The 23,560-nt window shown below is 36.0% G+C and overlaps 2 protein-coding genes across 2 annotated transcripts; both read right to left on the bottom strand.

The window, feature by feature from the left end:
- Nucleotides 1–950: 950 nt before the first annotated feature.
- Nucleotides 951–13,615, bottom strand: LOC128205325 (mRNA turnover protein 4 homolog). The gene is made up of 8 exons (XM_052906856.1): nt 13,497–13,615; nt 10,222–10,280; nt 8,537–8,640; nt 7,210–7,359; nt 6,629–6,780; nt 4,496–4,572; nt 3,542–3,662; nt 951–1,064 (listed from the first exon to the last, which is right to left on the bottom strand). Exons 1-8 carry the CDS (start codon nt 13,522–13,524, stop codon nt 961–963), a joined length of 795 nt encoding a protein of 264 aa, XP_052762816.1. The 5' UTR covers nt 13,525–13,615; the 3' UTR covers nt 951–960.
- A 3,149-nt stretch (nt 13,616–16,764) lies between these two features.
- On the bottom strand, nt 16,765–21,525 carry LOC128206375 (solute carrier family 23 member 2-like). Its single transcript, XM_052908771.1, has 2 exons — nt 21,224–21,525; nt 16,765–21,023 (listed from the first exon to the last, which is right to left on the bottom strand). The coding sequence occupies exons 1-2, from the start codon at nt 21,434–21,436 to the stop codon at nt 19,422–19,424; spliced, it is 1,815 nt and encodes a 604-aa protein (XP_052764731.1). The 5' UTR covers nt 21,437–21,525; the 3' UTR covers nt 16,765–19,421.
- Nucleotides 21,526–23,560: the final 2,035 nt, after the last annotated feature.

Raw genomic sequence — 23,560 nt, 5'->3', positions numbered from 1 at the left:
ACAATTTTCTTTTTTTTCCGCTATTTTAACATACTGAGAACAGCCCCTTTCAGTTTGTTTTTACTTTTAAATGTGCAAAGTTTATGATATCAACTGCGAATTTTATCAGGCAAATTGAGGTAGTTGCCATTTCATAGCAGGGGCAGATCTAGGATTCGATGTAAGAGGTGGCGTAACTTTGGATCATAACTTTTTGTCTTGGGCCTCTCCCACTGAACCACATTTTATTTGGTTTAAAATGTTTGGAGAGGGGTTTTGGATGAATTTGACAAATTAAGGGGGAGGGGCACAGGCCGGGTGCGCCCCTCTTTGATCCGCTAGTGCATAATTTCTTGGTATGAAAGTTTACACCTATCAATGTTTAACCAATTTGGGGTGGGACACACCCAGTGTATTTCAAGGTATTTAACATTTATGATTCGTTCTTTCTCATCCCTTTATTTTCCTCCCCTTCCCTATTTCCAAGTCGCACCCAACCTCAAGGCAGAGTTTCCTGTTGAATTTTTTAATTGCTGTAATTGCATACCAACCATAAAAAGACATTTAAAAAAAAATCCTTCCTTGGTGCAGTTCAGCGCATTTATGATACTTGTTAGTGCTAACTTCAGTTCCTGTGAATGCAGTTTCCTATGGTATCAAACATGTCAGTGTCCTCAACACAATCATCATCATTATATTCATCATCATCATCACCATCATCACCATCATCATCATCATCACCATCATCACCATCATCATCATCATTATCATCATCAGAGGCTTTTCCTATTCCTGTGTGATCTCAGTTCTTAAAAGAAAAAACACTTAAGAGAATACCCTACTAAAGGAATGTGATAATTATCGTCATGGTGGTCATCATCATCATCATCATCATCATCATCATCATCATCGATTCCCATAACACTCTTTCTCCATCACTCCATTTCATTCATATTTCATTAATAAACATATCACATTTTATCATTTATTTTCATCATCGTCATCATCAATATCATCATCATTGTCAATGATATCCGCTTCCATGTCTTCTTCAATTTCTTTCTTGGACTTGGGCTTTGGTCGCACTGAAATGATAAAATCATCATTAAATTAGAAATCTTAGAATAAAACCTTTTCTGCTCATTTTGGGAAAAAGCCCCAATACATTTTGGAAAAATTTGTGTCGTGAAATGTGCCAAAATTGGGAAATTTTAAAGCTAAAAGAGCAAGCATTTCAGTCTCCTGTGAATGAGGAAATTATTAAATATAAATTTATTTTCGCTTTCAAAAGACCTGAAATATCAATCCCTTGGGTGTAAATATCCATAACAATAAATCATAACAGATAATATTTCATACTGATCTCTGAATGAGATGAAAATCAATGATTTCTGATTTCAATTATCCCCAAAATTTACATTACGCAAAGGATGTTGAATGAACCAGTACATGTAAAAACACTCTCATTAAAAACTAGAACTCCGCGAGTCGGATGTGTCGCCTGACGAATTATTTACTGTCAACATTATAGCTGTTAGATTGGCATTTTATTCATTTATAGACAATGATGTTGCCATTTAAATTCAAGTGTAGGTGGCATTTGAACCCTCAATCAGATATACCTACGGAATAAGTTTCAGGTTGAAACCTCCTATAGTTTACGAGATATGCCACGGACAAAACCTAAGCAAGAAAATTAACAAAGGGCAATAACTCTAAAAATATGGCAGCAAGAGTAATGGTTCTTGTGCACTGCACTTGCCCTCAATGAGATCTATCTAGCTATGAAGTTGATACCTCTTATATTCTTCAAGATATGCCCCATATTACAAAGGGCAATAACTTTAAAACTAAGAAAGCAAGAGTTACTGTTATTGTGCACTGCACTTGCCCTCAATGAGATATACCTAGCTATGAAGTTTCAAGTTGATACCTCTTATATTCTTCAAGATATGCCCCGGACAAAACTTAAAGCATGAAAATTAACAAAGGGCAATAACTTTAAAACTAAGAAAGCAAGAGTTACTGTTATTGTGCACTGCACTTGCCCTCAATGATATCTATCTAGCTATTAAGTTTCAAGTTGATACCTCTTATATTCTTCAAGATATGCCCCGGACAAAACTTTAAACATGAAAATTAACAAAGGGCAATAATTTTAAAACTAAGAAAGCAAGAGTTACTGTTATTGTGCAGTGCACTTGCCCTCCATGAGATCTATCTACATATGAAGTTTCAAGTTGATAACTCTTATATTCTACAAGATATGCCCCGGACAAAACTTTAAGCATAAAAAATAACAGAGGGCAATAACTCAAAAAATATGGAAGCAAGAGTAACAGTTCTTGTGCACTGCACTTGCCCTCAATTAGATCTATGTACATATGAAGTTTCAAGTTGATACCACTAATAGTTTAGGAGATATACCCCGGACAAGCGAAAATGGGACGCGGACGCCGCCGCCGACGACGACAAAAGTAACCCCTATATATGTCGTCTTTTCAGGCGACACAAAAACTACTTTTGAAAGGATTTTTTCTGAAGATTGAGAAAAATATCATATATTTTGCTAGGGGAATGGGTGCGATAGTCGGACCCTTTGGTACTATAGAAAAATGCCTGAATCTACATGCACATTTCCATCCAATGGTTTCGCGGCAATTGCCTATCAGCCTTCAAAATGTATTATTATTTATTTTTTCACAAGGGGAAGTAGCCTTTAGAAGGCAGTAAATTGCACCAAAACGAATCACTGAGGTGGGATATATCTTTTTTTAACAAGAGCGCAAAGACCAACTCTTGTCTGTTATTTTTCGGACATATAAAAGACATAAACTGACATAAAGTCATCACAATTTTCTAGATATGTTGATTTTCATTCCCGATAATATTTGTTCTGTTTCTATATAAAACATTTCCGCTTTTGTTGATTTTTTCTTTCTGGATTTTTTCACTATGTCATAAGTCATATATATTTAGTCCCTGCGTTCACTCAATTTATGTGGTAGACAACCATAGAAAATTTCAAATTAGAAAAATGTGCAAAAACTGCGAAAGTGTGTCATTAGTGATGTAATATATCAGGAAGTAAGATTCAATGCAATGTACACAACAATATCAATTCTTTATGTAAGTTTTTGACAATTCTCTTTTTCTCTTGCAATTGTATCATCCGGTGTCTAGTCCCTTTAAAGCCAGAAGTATAGGCCTTGCTATGCATGTGTGTCTAGTCTCTGACAACATGTAAACCAAGTCTTATTTGAATATCTTGGAAAAGGCTTTGCAGTTACAATCATTGAAAAAAAATAGACTTTGGATAAACAAGCCCGAATTATATATACTTGGCATCACATTTTTTAACAAGCCCTGCTATATAAAATTCAGAATTTGAGCAAGCCCGGGAGACATTTAACCAGTGCAGGGCTTGCGGGCTGGTGTTAATTTCGACCACTGTAGTTATGGCCACGATATTGCATTTTGTTGACAATGACACGTGGCTAAGAGAATACTCAACCTTTTCTCCTTTAAAAACCCAGACAAGCTAAAAATTATTGGGCCTTACCTCGAACTTTTGTGGGTGTTAGTGTGTCTGGTTTGGCCTCTATTTCTTCAAACTTGCCAGTGTTTGACCACATGTTCTCCACTGTCACCTTGAACTCAGCCATCTGATACCCAAACAACTTCTGCAAGAGATAATTGACTGCTTCAAAAACAAAAATCGACTTTGAAAGGTAAGAAAACATAGTTTTCTTCGAAGGTTTTTCTAGCTGTTGTTCAATTTTGTTCTTTTACCTTTGACAACAAAATTGAGATAGCTGTTTAACAATCCTTAGTCAAGTGACTTCAGATAGTAAAATTCTATGATAAACAGCCCTTAGTCAAGTGACTTAATTTAGTTAAATTCAATGATAAACAGATCTTAGTCAAGTGACTTCAGATAGTAAAATTCAATGATAAACAGTTCTTAGTCAAGCGACTTCAGGTAATAACATTCAATGATTAACAGCCTTGAGTCAAGTGACTTCAGATAGTAACATCATATGATAAACAGTCCTTAGTCAAGTGACTTCAAATAGTAACGTTCAATGATTGACAGTCCTTAGTCAAGTGACTTCAGATAGTAACATTCAATGACTTACTGTCCTTAGTCAATGACTTCAGATAGTAACGTTCAATGATTAACTATTCTTAGTCAAGTGACTTCAGATAGAAATATTCAATGATTAACAGTCCTTAGTCAATGACTTCAGAAAGAAACATTCAATGATTAACAGCCCTTAGTCAAATGACTTCAGATAGAAACATTCAATAATTAACAGCCCTTAGTCAAATGACTTCAGATAGACACATTCAATGAATAACTTTGTTGACTGTAGACCGCTGCAGGCAGTATAGGACAAGTTTATTGCCTGTTATGCAGATTTTTTTTTAATTCAAAGCAGTTAATTTTGTTGAGAGGTCTCTTAAGCGGTAGTTTTGTCCTACAACCAAAATAGTTCAGCCTTTCTCCACTCACCAGTATTCGTGCCTGTTCTGGAGATAGGATCTGTCCTAGATTGCACACTTTATGATCCTTCAGCAACGTTATCACCCCTGAAATATAGATACATTTGAATATATCATTATACCACTAGCAATTAAAATGTAATGTTGTTTTTTCCCCTTCTTATGTTAATACCTTCCTTCAAATTTATTTAAGGTTGTTATTGCTTCCAGTATAAAGTGTCGCAGAGTGAATGCTACAAATGTACACATTCCCACTTGTAATATGTTTTAGGGCTCTCAATAAGAACCGGGGGCTGGGGATATCCCCTGGCAATTATGGCAGTATGACCCGGCTATTCTCCCGTTAACAGCTGCCTACTAAATTAGTAAGATTTCATGATTTTGTTCTTAAAATGTCCCTTATCATACAAAAAATAAAACTATGTCTATACGTTCAATAAGTTTTGAATTGAAACCAAAAAATATGATCAATTTGTTTTTTTAAATACGTTCGACTGCGATGGTGCAATGACATTTTTTCTTTCTTTTTTCAGTTTCACTTTCAAGTTTCGGATGTATAAACAAAAAAACCCGCTTTTTTTATTGCCAATATTACTATAATTGTTCTTTAAAATAAAAGTAAGCGAAAACTGCCGACATTATCAGTAAATTAATTTACATAATGGGTGGAGTTAGTGACGTCATTGAGTTTGACTGCTGCAAAAAGACGTTACTGGCTAGAGACGATCGATAATCACTTGTCACTTCGGGCATTAATTACTCTTGATACATGTGTTTATATAAAATAAATGAATAAGCAACTGTTCAGCACATAGCTTGCAGTCCTGAATTATGAATAAAAATATATATGTTTTCGAACTTAGGATTATTTCTTTTTTTACTTGCATCAATGGTATTTACACTCAAAACACATGTAAAATGATGTGCAAAACAGGAATTTTGCTCTTAGGAGATCTAACTTTACAGATTTCATAATGCCTGAAATCGTTCCCGGCCTGTGGCCCCCTGGACCCCCGGCTAGATAGGGGCTCTGCCCCTAAAACACCGCTGGGGGAACCCCCCAGACCCCTTTCTACTTTCTATGCTCATCCTCCTACTTCAAAAATTATTGAGAACCAAGTTTCATGTGTATCTTGAATGGTTATTAAGTTACAGCTAAATTAAAGTTTTTGTCTGACTTTTTTTCAAATTACCAAGGGGCATAACTTGAAAATTATTAAAGCCAGAGTAGTGGGCCTTCTCACACTTGTGTATAGTGTCACCAGTAAAATGTGTGCAAAGTTCCATCTTGAATGATTTTTGAGTTATGGCCACGGTTCCAATTTTTGCCCAACAACGCAGACAAAACCAAAGCTATGACAATTTTTGTTATTTTTTTCTTTAAAAAAAAGCAGATGAGCTAACAAGACCACCAGAAGTGGATAGCGATGCTTGTCCTGTTTTTACAGTACAACAAGGGGGATAACTCTACAATGATAGGAGACAGATTCAAGACTTGATATCAATTGCTGATTGTCACCAGTAACATATATCGAGGATAATTGTTTGTTTTAGTGTGAGACCATAATATATTTCACAAGTGAGCTCCAAAAGAAATATATTCTCTTTTTGTGTTCACAAGGTGAAATATATTGCTATCTTACACCTTAAACAAACAATTTTTCTTTTTATTACATGCCTAAAATCAGAGTTAAAAGTAAATTTATTTACAGTTTCTTTGAAAATGCACCAGCATGTATGCGCACTCACTGACATTTTACCAATGACGTTATTGAAATTGTGCCCAGCACTGTGCACACTAACACTTGATTTGAAACAGTAGCTGTAAAAACAGTAACAGGCAAAAAATTCATAACAGTTAAAAATATCAATTTTATTTCACTGATAAACCTCTGGAAGCCACTGGAGAGCATAGGATAAACATCTGTACTTCGTGTTAATATCTTGAAAGGTTTTGGAGTAACAGCCAAGGGTTAACAATGCCACAGCCATTTAAACAAGAATTACGACAACTACTCAACTAATTTTCTTCAAAAAATGATTTTTTGTAAGTAGGGGCCACGGTTGATTGGGAGAGGGTTTCAGCAAAACACTTCAGTTGAATTTATCATCTGGATTGTGGCTAGCAGGCCCAAAATATTACCTTTCTTCAGTGCTGTAGGTAAGCCCAGCTGTCTTAGTTGTGGTTCCATGGCGTGTGAGAAGTCTGGCAATGGCCCTTCCTCCAACGTTACCTCCTGAGTAGCTTCAACACCTGACCTTGCATAATCACTCTTGTGGAAGTCGGCAAAGTACCTGAGTATATGGCGGTCATGTAAGTTATGTTTAGGAATGTTTTGGAATGGGCTCAAGTCTAAGTTAAAGGCAGCCAAGCTGCAGCACATCCACAACCCTATAAAAACTAAAGAAAGAGATAATCTTCTTGAACTGTACAATTTATAACATAAAAGATGCTTTAGTTGAAAGACAATGGCAAAATAGCTCAAACAATAGGATAAACCTCAGAAGCCGAAACTGTCACAAGCCCACAAGCCTTGCACTGGTAAAATGCTTTCTGGGATTACTCAAATTCTGTGTTTTATACAGCAGGGCTGGTTCAAAAATGTAATGCCTAGCAGTAGCATATGAATTAGGAGTTAAGTTCATCCAAAATACTAATTTCGATAACTGCAGTATTACTCCTGAACTTTTCCACCCTTGCTTCAGGTAGCTGGGGAAACTTACTTTACTACTTCGTCCTTGGTTTTGTTGGTAAAGAGCAACCCTGTCTGTCCCTTCAAGTGTGTGCAGATGTTGTGAAGATTTTCCCGGTATTCGTCTGAACTCGTTCTGCCTAGCGCTAATGACATCACTTTGTTTTTTCCAAAATAAAACCTGAAAGGGTAAAACATTTAACACATTTTGGTAACTTCATTACTTCAATGACCAAATATGGCCAGTTTAAACAATTGTACACCATCATCCAAGTTCTATGTCAGATTTTCAATAAGAGGATTGCTCCCATTTGTCCAAAATTGGTAGGTTAACTTTCATTTCAGAGAGATTTTTAATAAGATATGGACATTTTCTGACCTTAATTTTTGTGTGTGTTTTCGGAACACTTCCTATATTATAGACGCTTATTAAATGCAGGTTAAAACAAAACTAATCCGCATCGCAAAAGTGTTTTTGTGCATTGACGATATCAATGAAAACAATTGATAAGGCACGGGCAGACCTACAGGGCTTCCATTAAGAATTTGAAACTGGAAGTATTAACTTCCTGTCCATCAATTTTGGAAGTTTTTCACTGAAATGTGTAAGTTTAAGCCTCCTGAACACAATATCTTTTTCCACTATTTTTCAACTAGTATATATTAAAAATCAAATTATTTGCAAATTTAACATACCAAATTCACTACTTATATTATGATAATTTATTTCTTGATATTTGAAACTTCCAAGCTTACAACATTGGAAGTTTTCTTCAAAAGTTTTTGTACTTCTAAGCAATCAATTTTGGAAGTTTTAACCCATTTCTAGGAAGTAATATACTTCCAAACTTCCTTTAACGGAAGCCCTGGACCTAGTAGACAACAACGCCTTAAATCAATAAACAAGAAGAGGGGCCATAGGCCGCACCCAATCTGTAAACAATAAAAGCTAAAAGGCACAAAATACACAAACTGCAAGCGAGCAGAGTATATCTCATTTTAGTGTATTTTCAATACATTTTTTTTGCAAGAAATTACAAAAAAGCGCTTCATAGAATTATCTCTGTTACCATGTCAAGAAGCAAGAAAAAAGAGTGCCAAGAAGAGAATGCGAAAACTACTTTGTTGTTTTTTCAGTCAAAAAGGGGCACAACTCAACAACATTATGGGCCTTGAAAAAAAACATGTGCATTCATGATCATCTTAAATTTACACCTCAACTTCTATTCTTTAAATGAACTGCCTTTCAGTAATTGCAAATATTTTCTGATGAAACTAACATCTTCTGATATGTTCCGTTTCTGAGTTATGGCCAACCTTACCAAATACTTTGACTCTCTTCTTCGTCTTCTATATACCTGCTATGTTTCCAGTCCAGTCTAATGTCCTTCAGATATGTGTTCCTCATGTTGTGTACAGAAAATGTGAAAATACGGGCATACTGGTCCACGGACTCACGGATCTGAAGTGTATGGAGAAAGTGAAAAAACAGGCATACTGGTCCACGGACTCAGGGATCTGAAGTGTATGGAGAAAGTGAAAATATAGTCATACTGATCCAAAGACTCATAAATCTGAAATGAATGCAGAATGTGCAAATACTGGCATACTGGTCCACGGACACACAGATCTGAAGTGAATGGAAAATGTGAAAATACAGGCATACTGGTCCATGCACTCACAGATCTAGGGTGAATGGAGAATGTGAAAATACTGGCATACTGGTCCACGGACACATGGATCTGAAGTGTATGGAAAATGTGAAAATACGAGCATACTGGTCCACGGACACACGGATCTGAAGTGAATGGAAAATGTGAAAATACTGGCATACTGGTCCATGCACTCATGGATCTAGGGTGAATGGAGAAAGTGAAAATACGGTCATACTGGTCCACGGACACACTGATCTGAAGTGTATGGAAAATGTGAAAATACAAGCATACTGGTCCACGGACACACGGATCTGAAGTGTATGGAGAAAGTGAAACTACAGGCATGCTGGTCCACTCACTCACAGATCTATGGTGAATGTGAAAATACGAGCATACTGGTCCAAAGACTCACAAATCTGATGTATATGGAAGAAGTGAAAATTTGGGCAAACTGGTCAACTGAGTCTCAGATCTGAAGAATGTTTAAGCACGGTCATACTAGTTCATGGACTCCTGAATCTGAAGTGTACAGAGAATGTGAAAATAAAGGCATACTTGACCATTGACTCATGATTCTGAAATCAACAACACAGGAACACGACCATGAATACAAGCAGATTCGAAATGTTGCTCCATTTTTTTCAGCCAATCAAGAGCAATATTTGAAATTAAGTGGCTTCAATACTCCTTATTTCTTAGTGCTAATAATAACCCATAATTGTATCATGTTTGTCAGTCAAGAACAAATGGTCTAAACTACACACGCCTAGCCCTGCACTATTAAAATGGTTGCCTAAGTTCGCTCTAAATTTGCAATTTACATAGCAGGGTTTGCAGCAAATTTTTAAGCAAAGTTAAAGTGTAAGTTCAAGTTTTATTGATTTAGAATGACTGCATGTAGAACTCAGGTGTACCATGTTTCACTTATTTACTGTCAAGCACTCTACAGCATTACCCTACGCAACTGTGCAGTAACCAAGTATTAAGCGCCACCTACTGTATGTCCCTGTGGCTTATATAATATAACGTGGACTTTCTGTAGGTCAGGTGGGTTCTTAAACTCTCCCACTCTTTCATAAATAAACACTATTTTGATTCAGATTGTTGCTTTGATAAATAGGGCTCTAATTTAGTACTATCAAACAATGCTATGCCTACAGAACTTGCCCCCCCAAAACACAGCTAGAGGTACTTACATCTTCTATAAGCTTCTGTCCCCACAAAACAAAGCTAGAGGTACTTACATCTTCTATAAGCTTCTGTCCCCACAAAACAAAGCTAGAGGTACTTACATCTTCTATAAGCTTCTGTCCCCACAAAACAAAGCTAGAGGTACTTACATCTTCTATAAGCTTCTGTCCCCACAAAACAAAGCTAGAGGTACTTACATCTTCTATAAGCTTCTGTTTTAACTCCAGCCCTTTCTTCCGTGTCTGTGTCAAAGAAACTGAAACAATTAGAACATTTTGTAGAATACTGTCTGACAGGAATATTCATTTTAAAATAATACTTCCACCAATTCTAAAGATCAAGATTGACAAATTTCTTACTGACAAAAGTGTTCATTAAGTATGTTTGGTAGTTTTAGAACAAGTAAAATGTACAGTTTCAGTACACTAAAAAATGATCTACAGCAGGCTGAGATGAAGTTAAAAAGTGTCTGCATAAGCCTAATAGAGCTACTTCAGTGATATACCAACAAAAGGCCGTCAAAAATGTTAACAATCAAAATAAGGTGGAAGCCCTCCAATATTGTAAACAAAACATGATGTTTCCAAAAGTTGAAATCATAATTAACATTCAGGGCTTCCATTAAGAATTTAAAACTGGAAGTATGAACTTCCTGCCCATCAATATTTGAAGTTTTTTACTGAAATTTGGAAGTTTAAGTTACCCGAATACAATTTCTTTTTTTTTCAGTATTTTTTAAATAGTATGTTAAAAATCAAATCATTTGAAGCTATATCTTGCCAAAATCGCAGATTTGTGTTATAAAAATTCAATTTACTTCAAGACTGATTGAAATTGTGAGCATACGTAATATTATTATAAGTAATATTGACACCAGGTTTTGATATTTTATGTTTAAACCCATTTCTAGGGAGTAATATACTTCCAAACTTCCTTGAACGGGAAGCCTTGCCTTATAACCTCTGCAACTTTTTGGAAACAGTTATTTAAGATTTTAAAGCGAAGGAAAATAAAAAACAATGGTTAAGTGCCCTTAGAAAGTACCAGTCATTCCATTAATTAGTAAGCTGGCTCATTTCAGGTAGTACTGGTCAATTTAGTATACACGAGGCTTTTTCAGCATTAATTTGGTTTTTATGTTTTTGGAATTAACATCAGGGCTTTTTCACCTTCTTTGCTAGGGGCCGAAATGAGGCTACTTCACAATTGGGAAAAATGGCATATTTTCCCAATTTTCAGATTTTTTTTTCACAATTCCCAGATATTTTTCCCAAAAAGGAAGATCTTACTTCAAAAATTTACAACAAAAATTTATTCTGTTTGAGCATTTTTTTCTTTTTATCTTTTAAGTTAACATAAGAAGAATGCTGTATAATTTAAACATTATTCGAGGACCAATTAGTCCATATGTTGTTATCAATTGTTTCCCTCAATTTAGAATCAACTCTATGAAGATTAAAACTAATCTCTCTCCCTCTCTTGTCATTGTGTCATGTTAAAAAAGAAAAGTCAAAGACATGACTTCTCCCCCAATAAGATCTACATGATATCAATTGGAAGTCCATACGTTTTAGACCTTTCAAGCTTGACCCTGTGGCGTGTTTGTACACATTTCACATTAAAAAGGTCATAATTGAAAAACAAGAGGCCCAAAAGGGCCTATGCTCTACTGGCATGGCTTTTGTGGTCATATCAATCCAGAGCATGTATGTATGGGTAAAAGGCAACAGACATATACTTTATGTTTTGTGTTTGGGTTACCTGAAAACGTAGCACGTTCAACATCTGAGCCCAGAAAGTATTGTAAGCAGATTAGTTGCATGAACTATTTTAATATGTGCCAAGTAAAAGTCATCTGACAAAAAAAAAATGCTTTCAAAACTGTACTCATAGTAAAAATTTCTGTAGTTTTAAAAGTTAAAAAAAGTTGGTCAAAAGGTCAAAGTCAAGGGCTTCCTAGGACAACATTGATCAATTTGAACAAACATTCACAATCAATTGTGCTGAGATGGATGCACGAACACACAAAAAGATTTTCAAACCTTTCCAGATTTATGTTTACCAAACCTGTGAACCCTGGGTGTGGCCAGTAATGACACCAGGTGCATAACTTAAACATTCACAACCAATTTTGTTAAGATGAATGCGCAAACTACAGAACTTAAAGCTAAAATATGGTCTTTGGGCTTTCAACAAGAACAAGGCAGAGTAATACACAAAATCAACTGCAGAAGCAAAAAGCAAATTGTCTCTCAAAATCCTAGACTTGCAAATTGTCTCCCTTAACTCTAGACTTGAATTTACATGTACATGTAAACTTGGCTAAAAATAGAATTCGCTCATGCAGACCTGGCTAAAAATAGAAAGCATTTCTTTAAAACTTTCATGGCCAATAATCTAGGCATTTATGGGCGGATCTGGCTGGTTTTCGAAAGGAACCGAGCTCTAATGGATATCTAGATACTGTACAAGTTTCATCGAGATACAATCAAAACTGAAGACTGTATCATGTTCACAAGCAATTGTTTACAGACGCACGAAAGCACAACGGCACAGATGCACATACTATGTACACATTACCATCGCATAAGCTCTTCTGGCCTTTGGCCAGTAGAGCTAAAAAATCAGCTAGAAGTAGACTCACATGTAAGATATGAGCCTGTTTTTTGCAACATGAGTTCCAAGTTTCATATGGATACCTTGACCAGTGTTTAAAAGGTGTCTTCAATCCTCATATGTGGAATTTCCCATTTTTGAGATGTTTAAGCATTAAATTTCCCAATTTGCAGAATTTCACGCGTTTAAATTTACCAAAATAAAAAGGCTAGGCCTCTTCACAATTTTTGGTGAAAAAGCCCTGAACATACTTGTAACAATAATTTATATCACAACTATAATATCAGCCGAAGTACAATGCTCCGCTTTTTCAGAAAATAACATTTAAAAAATCTTTTTCAACGTTTTCTGGCAAAACAACAAGTTTTATTCTTTTAACATTGTACTTAATGGTAGTTATTTATGTGATAGAAAGAAGATAAAAATGGCTAGTTTAAATGCCATTTAAATGACACAAGATGGCAGCTTTTTCACACTAAAACAGTAGTTATAACTTTGTTCGGTTGGTCAAAAGATATTCATAGCTAGTGTTTATCTGTAATGTCATACCAACTGAAAATAAAATCTGATTTATTCAGTAGTTACTTCAGGATTGTGCAATTCCAGGATAGGTCTTCATTGATTTTGTACACCATGATTGTGATTGTTCACAGCGTAAATTTATTAAATACGATAACAGATAATTAGAATGAAAATATGTTGCTACTTTTGCTACTCGAACAAATAAATTTACAGATCAGTTAACACATGTATCCGAAACATAGCAAAATCCGAAATATGCTATTCAACTAAAACATATTCATAAGATTTTAAATTCATTAGGTTAGACTTGTCAATCTATAATTAAAATACTCACTCTTTTTATCTCTCTTTGATTTTGGCATTTTTTCTTCTTAAATGGTGTCTGATTAAGCAAAAACTATATATTTTGGTCGCGAAAACACGTGTTTATGGTAAACAGGACTTTGGTAGCAATCAATACTTTTTTTATGAGCAGACAACACAATACAGTGCACCAACGTATGAAGCGATTACTTCCCTTAACCTGATAAAATAAACATTGATGACAATTAATAATAGTTATAATACTTATATAACTATCTATTGAAAAGTTGATTTTGTATATATTTTTTTAATAAACATTTGTTTTCTAACTTAATTTTTAAAGCTTTGAAAGACATAGATTCCTTCTAAGATGAATTGTAAATGAACAATGACCCACACTAAATAATTACCGGCGAGAGACTCAGAGTGAGCTTTCTTTTTAGTCTCAACAACATATTAAAATGTGGTATGAAAATGTGCTAATGTACTCATACAGATCCAGCAAAAAACTTCAATCATCTCCCTTTGATTCGTCTTTTCTTCGACTATAACATGCCATTTTGACTATATATGTAAACATGCACAGGTACGCAAGCATGTATATTATCATATGAGCAGTGCAAAAATGCCATTGTAATGTATTAGTATTACTGTGTAGTATATGAGATTTTAATTACTTACCACATATAAATATATAAAAAGAGAACACAGTTTTGACTTACATATGATACGTCACAGTCACGGCGCGCTATTTTGAACCCCATCGATTAGTGGAAGGGACCAATGACAGGTCTGGTTTCTACACAGGAAACGGACGTTCCGCCCGGTTAGCTCAGTCGGTAGAGCGTTGGACTGTTAATCGGACAACCCGGGTTCGATTCCCGGGCGGACCAGGTCACTTCTGTTGTGATTGGTTATGAAATCCTTTCTACGACCATTCGCACTGTACCACTGCCCCTGGCATGTACAGAAGTTGTCAGTTCCTTGCAGAAGTGAAGGCACCTAGTACTGGTTCACCGCCCAGGATAGGTGTGCGGTGGTTGAACTGTCACTCTGGGACCCTTCAATGTGCTCACGCCGGGACCCGGAGTATAAACTACTAACACCACCACCCAGGAAACGGACCCTGGAGTGATTTATATCACCTGTTGTTTTCACAATCAAGTCAAAACCAGCATATTCGAGAATGGATATCATCCGCAGAGGTATTCATTGTCGAACAACCATACAATTCAAGACACCCAAAATTACAAAAAAAACTCTCCAAAGAGCAATAAATATAAGCAATTTATTACAACAAGTAATTATAGGTTATTTAACATTGTTCTGTACAATACGGATATACAAAAATGTATATTTGGACGAGTACATAGCTTGGAAAGTCATATTGGACGAGCCGCTAGGCGTATATATATACCACTTTTAAACATTTAAGTACATACATGTACCGGCAGGGCTATATAATTCTAAAACTTGGGTCACCGCGGCGCTTAAAATTGAGAGGGGGCCTAAATTTATTACTCGGGGCGCTTGGATTACATATTTGTAGCTTCTGTAATGTTCCAGCGATATTGTGCTATTGTGCCGCACCGGTAATTAAGTCACTTGCCATTGTCATATCATATGTAATTACATTTGGAACTCCTCGGCCTCGACTGTTTGTCGAGAGGTCAGTTATTAAGGCAGTGGCCGCAGAATTTCGGCGACAGAAACAGTAAATACCCCCCCCCCCCTACACAATTTTCGGCGATCGGAACAGTAGCATTGATAACGGGCCCACGAATTTCGGCGTTAAGTGTAGTGAAAAATAACACATACAGGCGCAAAAACTGTAGCAACGACATATATACGCATTTATAACGACAACAACTAGGGGAAGTGCATCGTCGGCAACCGCGGTACTTTATTCGGCTATAATTGTTAAATACCGTGGGATAATTGACTGACAAAAACTCGTATATCCAAGACGCCGGAGAGACAACTACGTCTTCCAATGAATTCGCGTGTAACAAATAAATCTTCTTCAATAAACCTGTAGTGTCAATAACCTCCATGACTAATGGTATTGACTGCTGTCAAAACTATTGCTCTGAAAGGGCTCAATTCCGACTTTCGCAAGAATATTTTACTACGGGAAAGCACTGACAAATTTAACGTTTTTATAAGGTGCAGGGTTCAACTGATCCGATACTGGCAAAACTTCTACACCTTTCACTATTCCATAGTTATACACACTTTCAATTTCTGTCTTTAAATGACAAAGATGTGGCTCTGAACAGACACATCTAAGTTTTTGCAATTAATAAAAGGGCTTCACAACCACCATATAGAGTTATGCACACCTCATGTAAGTTTCGCTAGTTACATAGTGTTGCCTGCGAACCGATTTTTCAAACAATGTGACAATTGCGTCTGAATACTTTCACACTTGCAAAGTATACTATTCAGGGATCAAACTACGTTTTGAGTTAAAACAAAGATTTGTACAAAACGGGTCGAGTTTGTATGAGTTTAATCAAACTGACTAGAATTATATGTATAGGACGGAAACAAAGAAAAGGCCTTCAAAGAATTGACAGCTAATTAGCCGTTAATTAACATTTCGTAACGCCACGTATCGCGGTGACTCGACGCGGTGGAACGCGGGGGAAATAATAGGCATGATCGCGGTGGGCATTATGCTGCGATCGCGGAGAATAGTGAAACTTAGATTAATAAGATAACGTCCGCGGTAAGGAAAAATCGCGGCGATGTGCGAAATGTGCAAACCACCCGTGGTTGGTGGTGTAGTTATACCAACCGAATCGGATTTCCAAACTTAACTGTTTAAAAAAAATATATAGACAAGTTTGTGTTTCTGAAAAAAAAGACTTATATAATTTTTCACATTTTTTTAGTTTAGATTTATACAATTTATTTTTTGAATTTTAAAACTTTTAAAGTAAGGTTCCAGTGGCATTACTATGTTCATTTGGATCGGATCAGTAAATCGAGAGTTTTAATCCTTTAATTAATGAAAATACGTACTTGACATAAACTTTCATTAATTTCTGCCCATTTTAAAGGTACATATTATTGGTTACAGACAAACCAACAACGCCTGACCTATATACCGCCGAAAGGTCCGAAAGCTCCACCAGGGGACAAGCATATCAACAACTATATGTATAAGCCTATACGTCTCAATATATTTTATTTGTACATTTTAAGCATAAAGATCATCAAATTATTTAATATCATAAGCTGGTCTTTATAATTGTAGCTACATGTAATTAAACAAGAACATTACCATTTTATAGGTCAAATTCTTAAGCTCTCCCTAGGCATACATTTAGCTAAACGATTATTTATGCATGACCACATCTTAATAATTGATTCATTCACCGTTGACATTAGGTGTCTGGTCCAATGGTAGGTAGATGCTAAAGATACACAAGAAAAACTGTGATACAAAGTATAAAAGCGGGCCCACAAACAAATCTACCATGTAAATATTTTGAAGTTGGTGATGGCTGATGTCGAGTCAAGGCTATGAAGGAATTAAAAGAGACCTATTTTGGTAAAACATTAGTCTATGCACAACTACAGTTTATATTAAACACTTCTTCCATGTTATAGTACAACTATAAGTTTTACAGGGGACAAAGTTTTGTAACAGACAGACAGCACTAAATCAACATGTCTCTTGCTTACTCGGGAAAAGACATAAATAAGGCAAACCAAAGTTACAGTTCTTGCACAAGCACAGCTGTAACAACCTTTATTTATTTTGGTATCCATTTTTATATTCAGTAACAATTCTCGGGACATTTAGTTACTTATATTGAAAATAAGTTTCAATAACATATTAGTTAAATCACTATGTAAATTGACACTAACTTTACAATGCATCAGAGTCAAGTTTTCATATATGTTATATTGGTCAGCTGAGGAATTGGTTAGTAACTTAACAATACGGCAGTATCGAGTTTCCCTAAAGCATACATTGGTCAGCTAAGAAATTGGTAATTAAATTCTGAAAAAGGCAGTAATTGGTCATAAATATGCACTGGACCATGAAATGTAATGACCATACAACAATTCAACACCCCGAGGGTCTTTGTGCGAAATGTGACAACACGCCTTTGAGGTTTTATTGGATTATACAAGTTAATTAACAAATAATAAATAAAAATGAATAGATTACACTTATTTCGCCATTAATGATTCATGCTTTATTTTATTATTTTACATCATATGAACATTTTATTAGCAACAGTTTGCCTTGTTTTCCTCAAAACAACTTCAAAAATACAACAGATTAAAGAGAAATCTATTTCATTTAAAATGATCAATAATGGATTGGCAAACAACATTCCTTTGATCGTTCTTTGATGTAGTGCAGATAGTTTTCCACAAGTTGTGGGGCTTACATTTAAAGCTACATTTACAATTAAAATAATTGGTTCAAACAAATGTAAATGAAACACCTAAAAAAGTAATTGAATCCGTGATATCTTCTCATCTTTTCACCAAACCAGCAAACAAATTAAAATATACTCAATTCATTTCAATGAACTGCCATCAATAAATACACACAAACATCCGTCTTTACGTACACTTTAAGAAGTATATAAAATAAATTAATTAAATCAGCAACTCTACTCTATTTCTGTATCATCAGCTAACTCGTCAGCACTTAAGTACGTACCCAGAAACGGGATTGGCAAACAACATTCTTTTGATCGTTCTTTGATGTAGTGCAGATAGTTTTCCACAAGTTGTGAGTCTAACATTTAAAGCTACATTTTCAATTAAAATAATTGGTTCACGTGACAAAAAATACTCATTTCATTTCAATGAACGCCATTTTCAATAAAAATACACAAACATCCATCTTTACGTACACTTTAAGGAGTATATAAAATAAATTAAACAAAATAAGTCTTAAAAAATCTTTAATTTCAAAACTTATTTTCTTCCTTCTTTGTCTTTATGGTCAGCAATTGGTCAGCAACTCTACTCTATTTCTATATCGTCAGCTTACTCGTCAGCACTTTAGTATTTGCCCAGAAACGTCCCGAAAACAAACATACGAAAGACAACTCTTTAAAAAATTAGACTGTGTCTACATAATAAATGTCAAAAGTAACATCGTTTATTTAATTATGGTAAGAACGACAACTCATGTATTCAAGGGAAAATTTAACTGTGTCTACATTTTCAGCTCAAAAGTACTTGATTGCAGCGGCCCGCAATGAACCAGCAGGTCATTGTACTTTATTTTGGACACGATCAACTGATGTGTGTTGGTTGTTTAAAACACAGAAACATCAACAACAACCTCGGACGTATGCCGGTATATCTGGTGAAGTAGTTTGTAAATAGGTAAATAATAGTATCAATTTAATTGAATGCCAGTAAATGGTATAATTACATAAATTATTAAGATTCGCAAGAGTAAAAGTATTACGTTTATCTTCTTAATAAATCAAATAACTACGCGATCTTCTTGCAGCTTAGTTAAATGTAAAGCATTCTGGCAGTTTTAACCGTCCATTTACACCCGCGGTTGTTTTCAATGGAAATTGGCCGAGGTGTTTCAAATGTTAAGAAATAAGGACCACCCTGTGTCCTTTCGTAAAGTCAGAAAGGAAATGCGCTGAGAGTTCATACATGTACCTTGTTTAGCCAAGAAGAATGCAAAGCAAAACCAGTAATGTTAACGCGCCTAGTTAGTATGACGTTTGTAATTGAAAGACTATTTCATACTCAAACATACACAACCTGCTATTACTACTTCTAATAAGGTGTCCAATTTTTAGGCATCGTCTGGAAGTAGGCCCTGACCCAGTTATTATCTTAATAAACATGGCTTAATTTTCAAACGTTTACAATCAGAGAAGGAAAATATATCACTTTTAGTCCTGACACAATGATGTACTGTCCATTGTTCACGAAATACATAGTTACTCAGTTACGTCTTTTTATAAGTGGGACTGATTGGAAGGTATCTAAACACCGGAAATTTTCTCATCATCGCGCCAATGACAGGTAAGTCGTACACAGATTCATCCGCGGTAACGAGTTCGCTCCCTTTGCCATCGGTTTGCACCCTCCAAGATTTGATTCCCCGCTCTTCGTCCGTGCCGGGTACCAAATTGTCCAGCACAAACCCAAGAACTCCGCCGACGAACATTCCCGTGCTTAATAAAACAGTGAGTAGTTGGTCCACCGTTTCGCTTCCTGTGTTAATTCCGCCGTTATGCTCTAGCCATTGTGATAGGCTTATTCCAAAGAATATTGGGACGCCGAGTACAAATAGGTTTCGCGGTGAATTGAGGTTCACGAATTGAAGGTTTGATATTCCAACAGCTGTAACCATTCCGAAAGTTATCATAAAAGTTCCACCCAAAACCGGTTTCGGTATTATCAAAAAAAGGGCAGCAAATTTTCCAAGACATCCGAGAACTAACATCATAAGCCCGCCTACTTGCACAACGCGTCGTGATCCAACTTTGGTTAACCCAACAACGCCGATGTTTTCCGCGAAAGAAGTAGTACCGTTTCCAGAACCCCAAGCACCGGTGATTAAACAACAAAGACCTTCAGTCATTACCCCCCTATTAACAGCGTGCAAAGGTGGAGGCGGTGCACCAGCAAGTCGAGCAAGAGCGAAGTAGTCGCCAACGGATTCAATCATTGCTGACAATACTCCAGATAGCATACCGAACACCCCTATGACAGAGACGGTTGGTACGCCCCACTGACACGGATAAGGAAAACGAAACCACTTTGCTTTACCTAAAACGTGGAGATTTGTATCAGTGCGCGCCTCATAGCCCCATTCATCTTTATCGTCTGTCCAAACGCCCGTGGTGGTTAGGATGGCACAAACTATTGTGGAGATGAATATTCCAAAAAGAACTGGGTATAGGCCGAATAGTTGTATACTAGACTTGTTACAACCTTTACGACCCGGACAAATTACGGGTACCTTAAGTTCGCTTATTATTTGACTAAATGCTGTAATAAGAACCATAGTCAGGATCGCGATCCACCACTGACCCGATGCCATATCAGCGCTGACCGGAAACAGTGAGATAGAAGTCAATGTGATGACAGGTACAATGGTTAGTGGACCTACGAATCGGAGCAAATAGGACATGACGCCGCTAAGACCAATGGTAACTTGAAAGAGCGACGCAACAATTATAGCTCCTTGGATTTCTCGGATCCTCATTTTCCAGATGTTTCTGTGTTCTTCGCTTCCTATCTCAGGCAAACCAATGTCCGTAAAGTTCACACTGTGGCCATACATTGCCCTAGCCTCAGTGTACGGACACGTCCACTGTTTTTGAGCAAGGATCGCAAGCGTTGGTACCACAAACGTAATTGTACTTCCCTGGACGATCGGAAGGCGTACCCCAAGCGTGGTCTGAAACAACGTGGACAGACCGGAAACGAAAAGGATGGTCCCTATGAGCTCGCTGACCCCTACTACGTCATCATCCATACAAAAGGGTTCACGTAACATCAGAGGAACGGAGATGATGCTACTAACGGCCGTGATATAGTGCTGCAATAATAGAAATGTGTTAAGACCAGAAAAGATGCAAACCTCTTCATGGCATACTCGTATCAATCATTACTGTTCGAGACAATCAACTGCAGGAACATATTTAACACAATCAAATCGAGTCAATTCAATACAAATAATGAAACTCGTCTAATATATACTGACAAATATCACCATTCTGTCTATGCATATCTACGTACCTGAAAGCCTAAAAGTAAGCACACATTAAACGGTGGGGTATCCGCAATTGAATACAGAAGACTTTTCTTGGCAATGTTCTCTTCAACTGTAACAACTGTCTCCTGTATTGTTTCGTCCTGATCTTTCTCACTATCCTCCTCTGTTTTATTCATCTGGCGGCAGAGTATTTTCATTCCCGAACAACCATCACTCGCATTAGTAGTAACGTCCATGACTATATTAAAGATGTTTTCGACTTTATAGCCTAAACTCCGTATTTTCTTCACTAGTGTTACTCACGATGGTATAATGTCTTATAAATTGATAAAATTTACGCATGAGATGTTGCTTATTGTATTAATGCAGTATACTGCAACATATAAAACTCTAATTGAATTAGAAATTCATAAACACGACATGAACTTTTGAACTTTTAGGGAGGTTTCACCTTGATTAACGTTGAGTTAATTGCTTGTGTACAGTTTATTAAATGTCCGATTTTGGCTGAGGACGTTTAGACTTTAGTAGCAGGTTGATAAAGGCATAGTTTTTTCATCCAGAGCTCCTCGGCTTCTTTTAAAGAAAACTACGTTGTTTTCGAGAAAAATGGCCGAGGAGTTCTGAATGTTTTTTTTAACATATTTGCATTTTCTGCGTTTTTATCTATAATTATTTAATCCCTCTGTTCCTTACAAAGATATATTTTAATATATTTCGGATTTGTTTCAAAATAGCATCCATCTTTGCATCTTTGAATGTTTTAAATTAAAGTGGTCTCTTAATTGCATTATTTTAAACCGTATACCATCATACAGCCCATTTCGTAAACCCGGCCAATTGATACATTAACATGTCATGTCAAAGCGCAATTTGAACTTATTTAAATAAAGTCGTCTCTTAATTTGCATTATTTTAAACCGAATACCACCATACAATTTGTAACCCCGGTGCATCATTAATACTGTGAATTAAACTATATTGTTTTCATTGCCAATAGTTCGGCATGTAAACGACAAAAAAGTGTAAAGGAATACGTGTAAATTGTAAATGCCATTTTTTCGCCTTTTTAATGTTAGTCAATTTACATCCCCTCATTGATTAATATCCTTTACATTGTATTGAAAATTGCTCAATTGGTAATGTAACCCGTTTCCTTAGATACTATTTAGGGTAAACAAAATCGTGAGAAATCCCTCTGGATAGGTACTTGCTCATGTTTTTGTAAAACGCGCTTGTTTTTGTTTTGCAACATCAAGTATGGCAAATCATTAAGAGTTATATTTACTTAAAAAAACTGGAACCCTTCAGCAAATGTTGATATTTTCTTATTAGTGTTAACAACGCCTATACTCACTTAATTACACGTTGTTGTTGTGTGATTGAATGTTTGACATTATCACGCGATGTTATCAAAATACTAACATAACATAACAAAAGGTTTATTTTCGATGTAAGCATTCACAGCATATTATCGCATACGAAATATTATAACACACATGCAAGAAAATGGAATGTATTATAGGCTACGGGGTTAGTAGGTGACCCAATATGGGATATACGGGGCAAAGGAAACCATATCGTAACGTATACATCACGTCGATAACCTGTTTACCTGTTTAAATGTTTTATTTATTCATCAGAATCAGAAAATAGACGCCATTTTGGTACGATATAAATTTGGTGACCCAATATTATAATATGGTTTCCTGTGCCCCGTATATCCCATGTAGTGTCACGTATATATAACGTCGATAACCTATTAAAATGTTTAAATATTTAATTTATTCATCGGATTCGGAAAATAGTCGCCATTTTGGTACGATATAAATTTTGGTGACCCACTTTAAAAAATATGGGGTCACCACGTGACCAGTCCTGGTGAAATGACGTTGCGTCATTTGTGTTTGAGGCGTGATATAACAATTTTACGATCATAGCATACACAAATGTTTATTAAAAAATTCCTCACTTTATTTGCTTTAATCACATAAATAGCTATTTTGTGTAAAAGTTTTTTTGTCGTATTTCAGAGGTTTACAAATATAAACATACTTTGTCTTCTCAAATTGAACTTTGGTATAAAATGTTCTCGTAAATCAAAATATTGTTAAGAGATAGACATATCAACTGCTGTAAAACTCCTGATTGGTCACTTAGTTGTGGCTTTGTTGTTGCGGGATTGGATGATTGACATTATCACGTGATGTTGTCAACATATTGTTAAGAGGTCAAAATATCAACTGCTGTAAAATTCCTGATGGTCCAGTGGTTCAAGCGATGTTTTACTATTTTGTTCTTGACCTTACCGGGGAGGGTTGGCACCCCACTAAAACAAATATAAGTCTACATACTACATT

The sequence above is a fragment of the Mya arenaria genome, chromosome 10 (genome assembly GCF_026914265.1).
Source record: "Mya arenaria isolate MELC-2E11 chromosome 10, ASM2691426v1".
Lineage (NCBI taxonomy): Eukaryota > Metazoa > Mollusca > Bivalvia > Myida > Myidae > Mya > Mya arenaria.
Note: the sequence above shows the minus strand (reverse complement) of the source record. Positions and strands in the feature narration are given on the sequence as shown.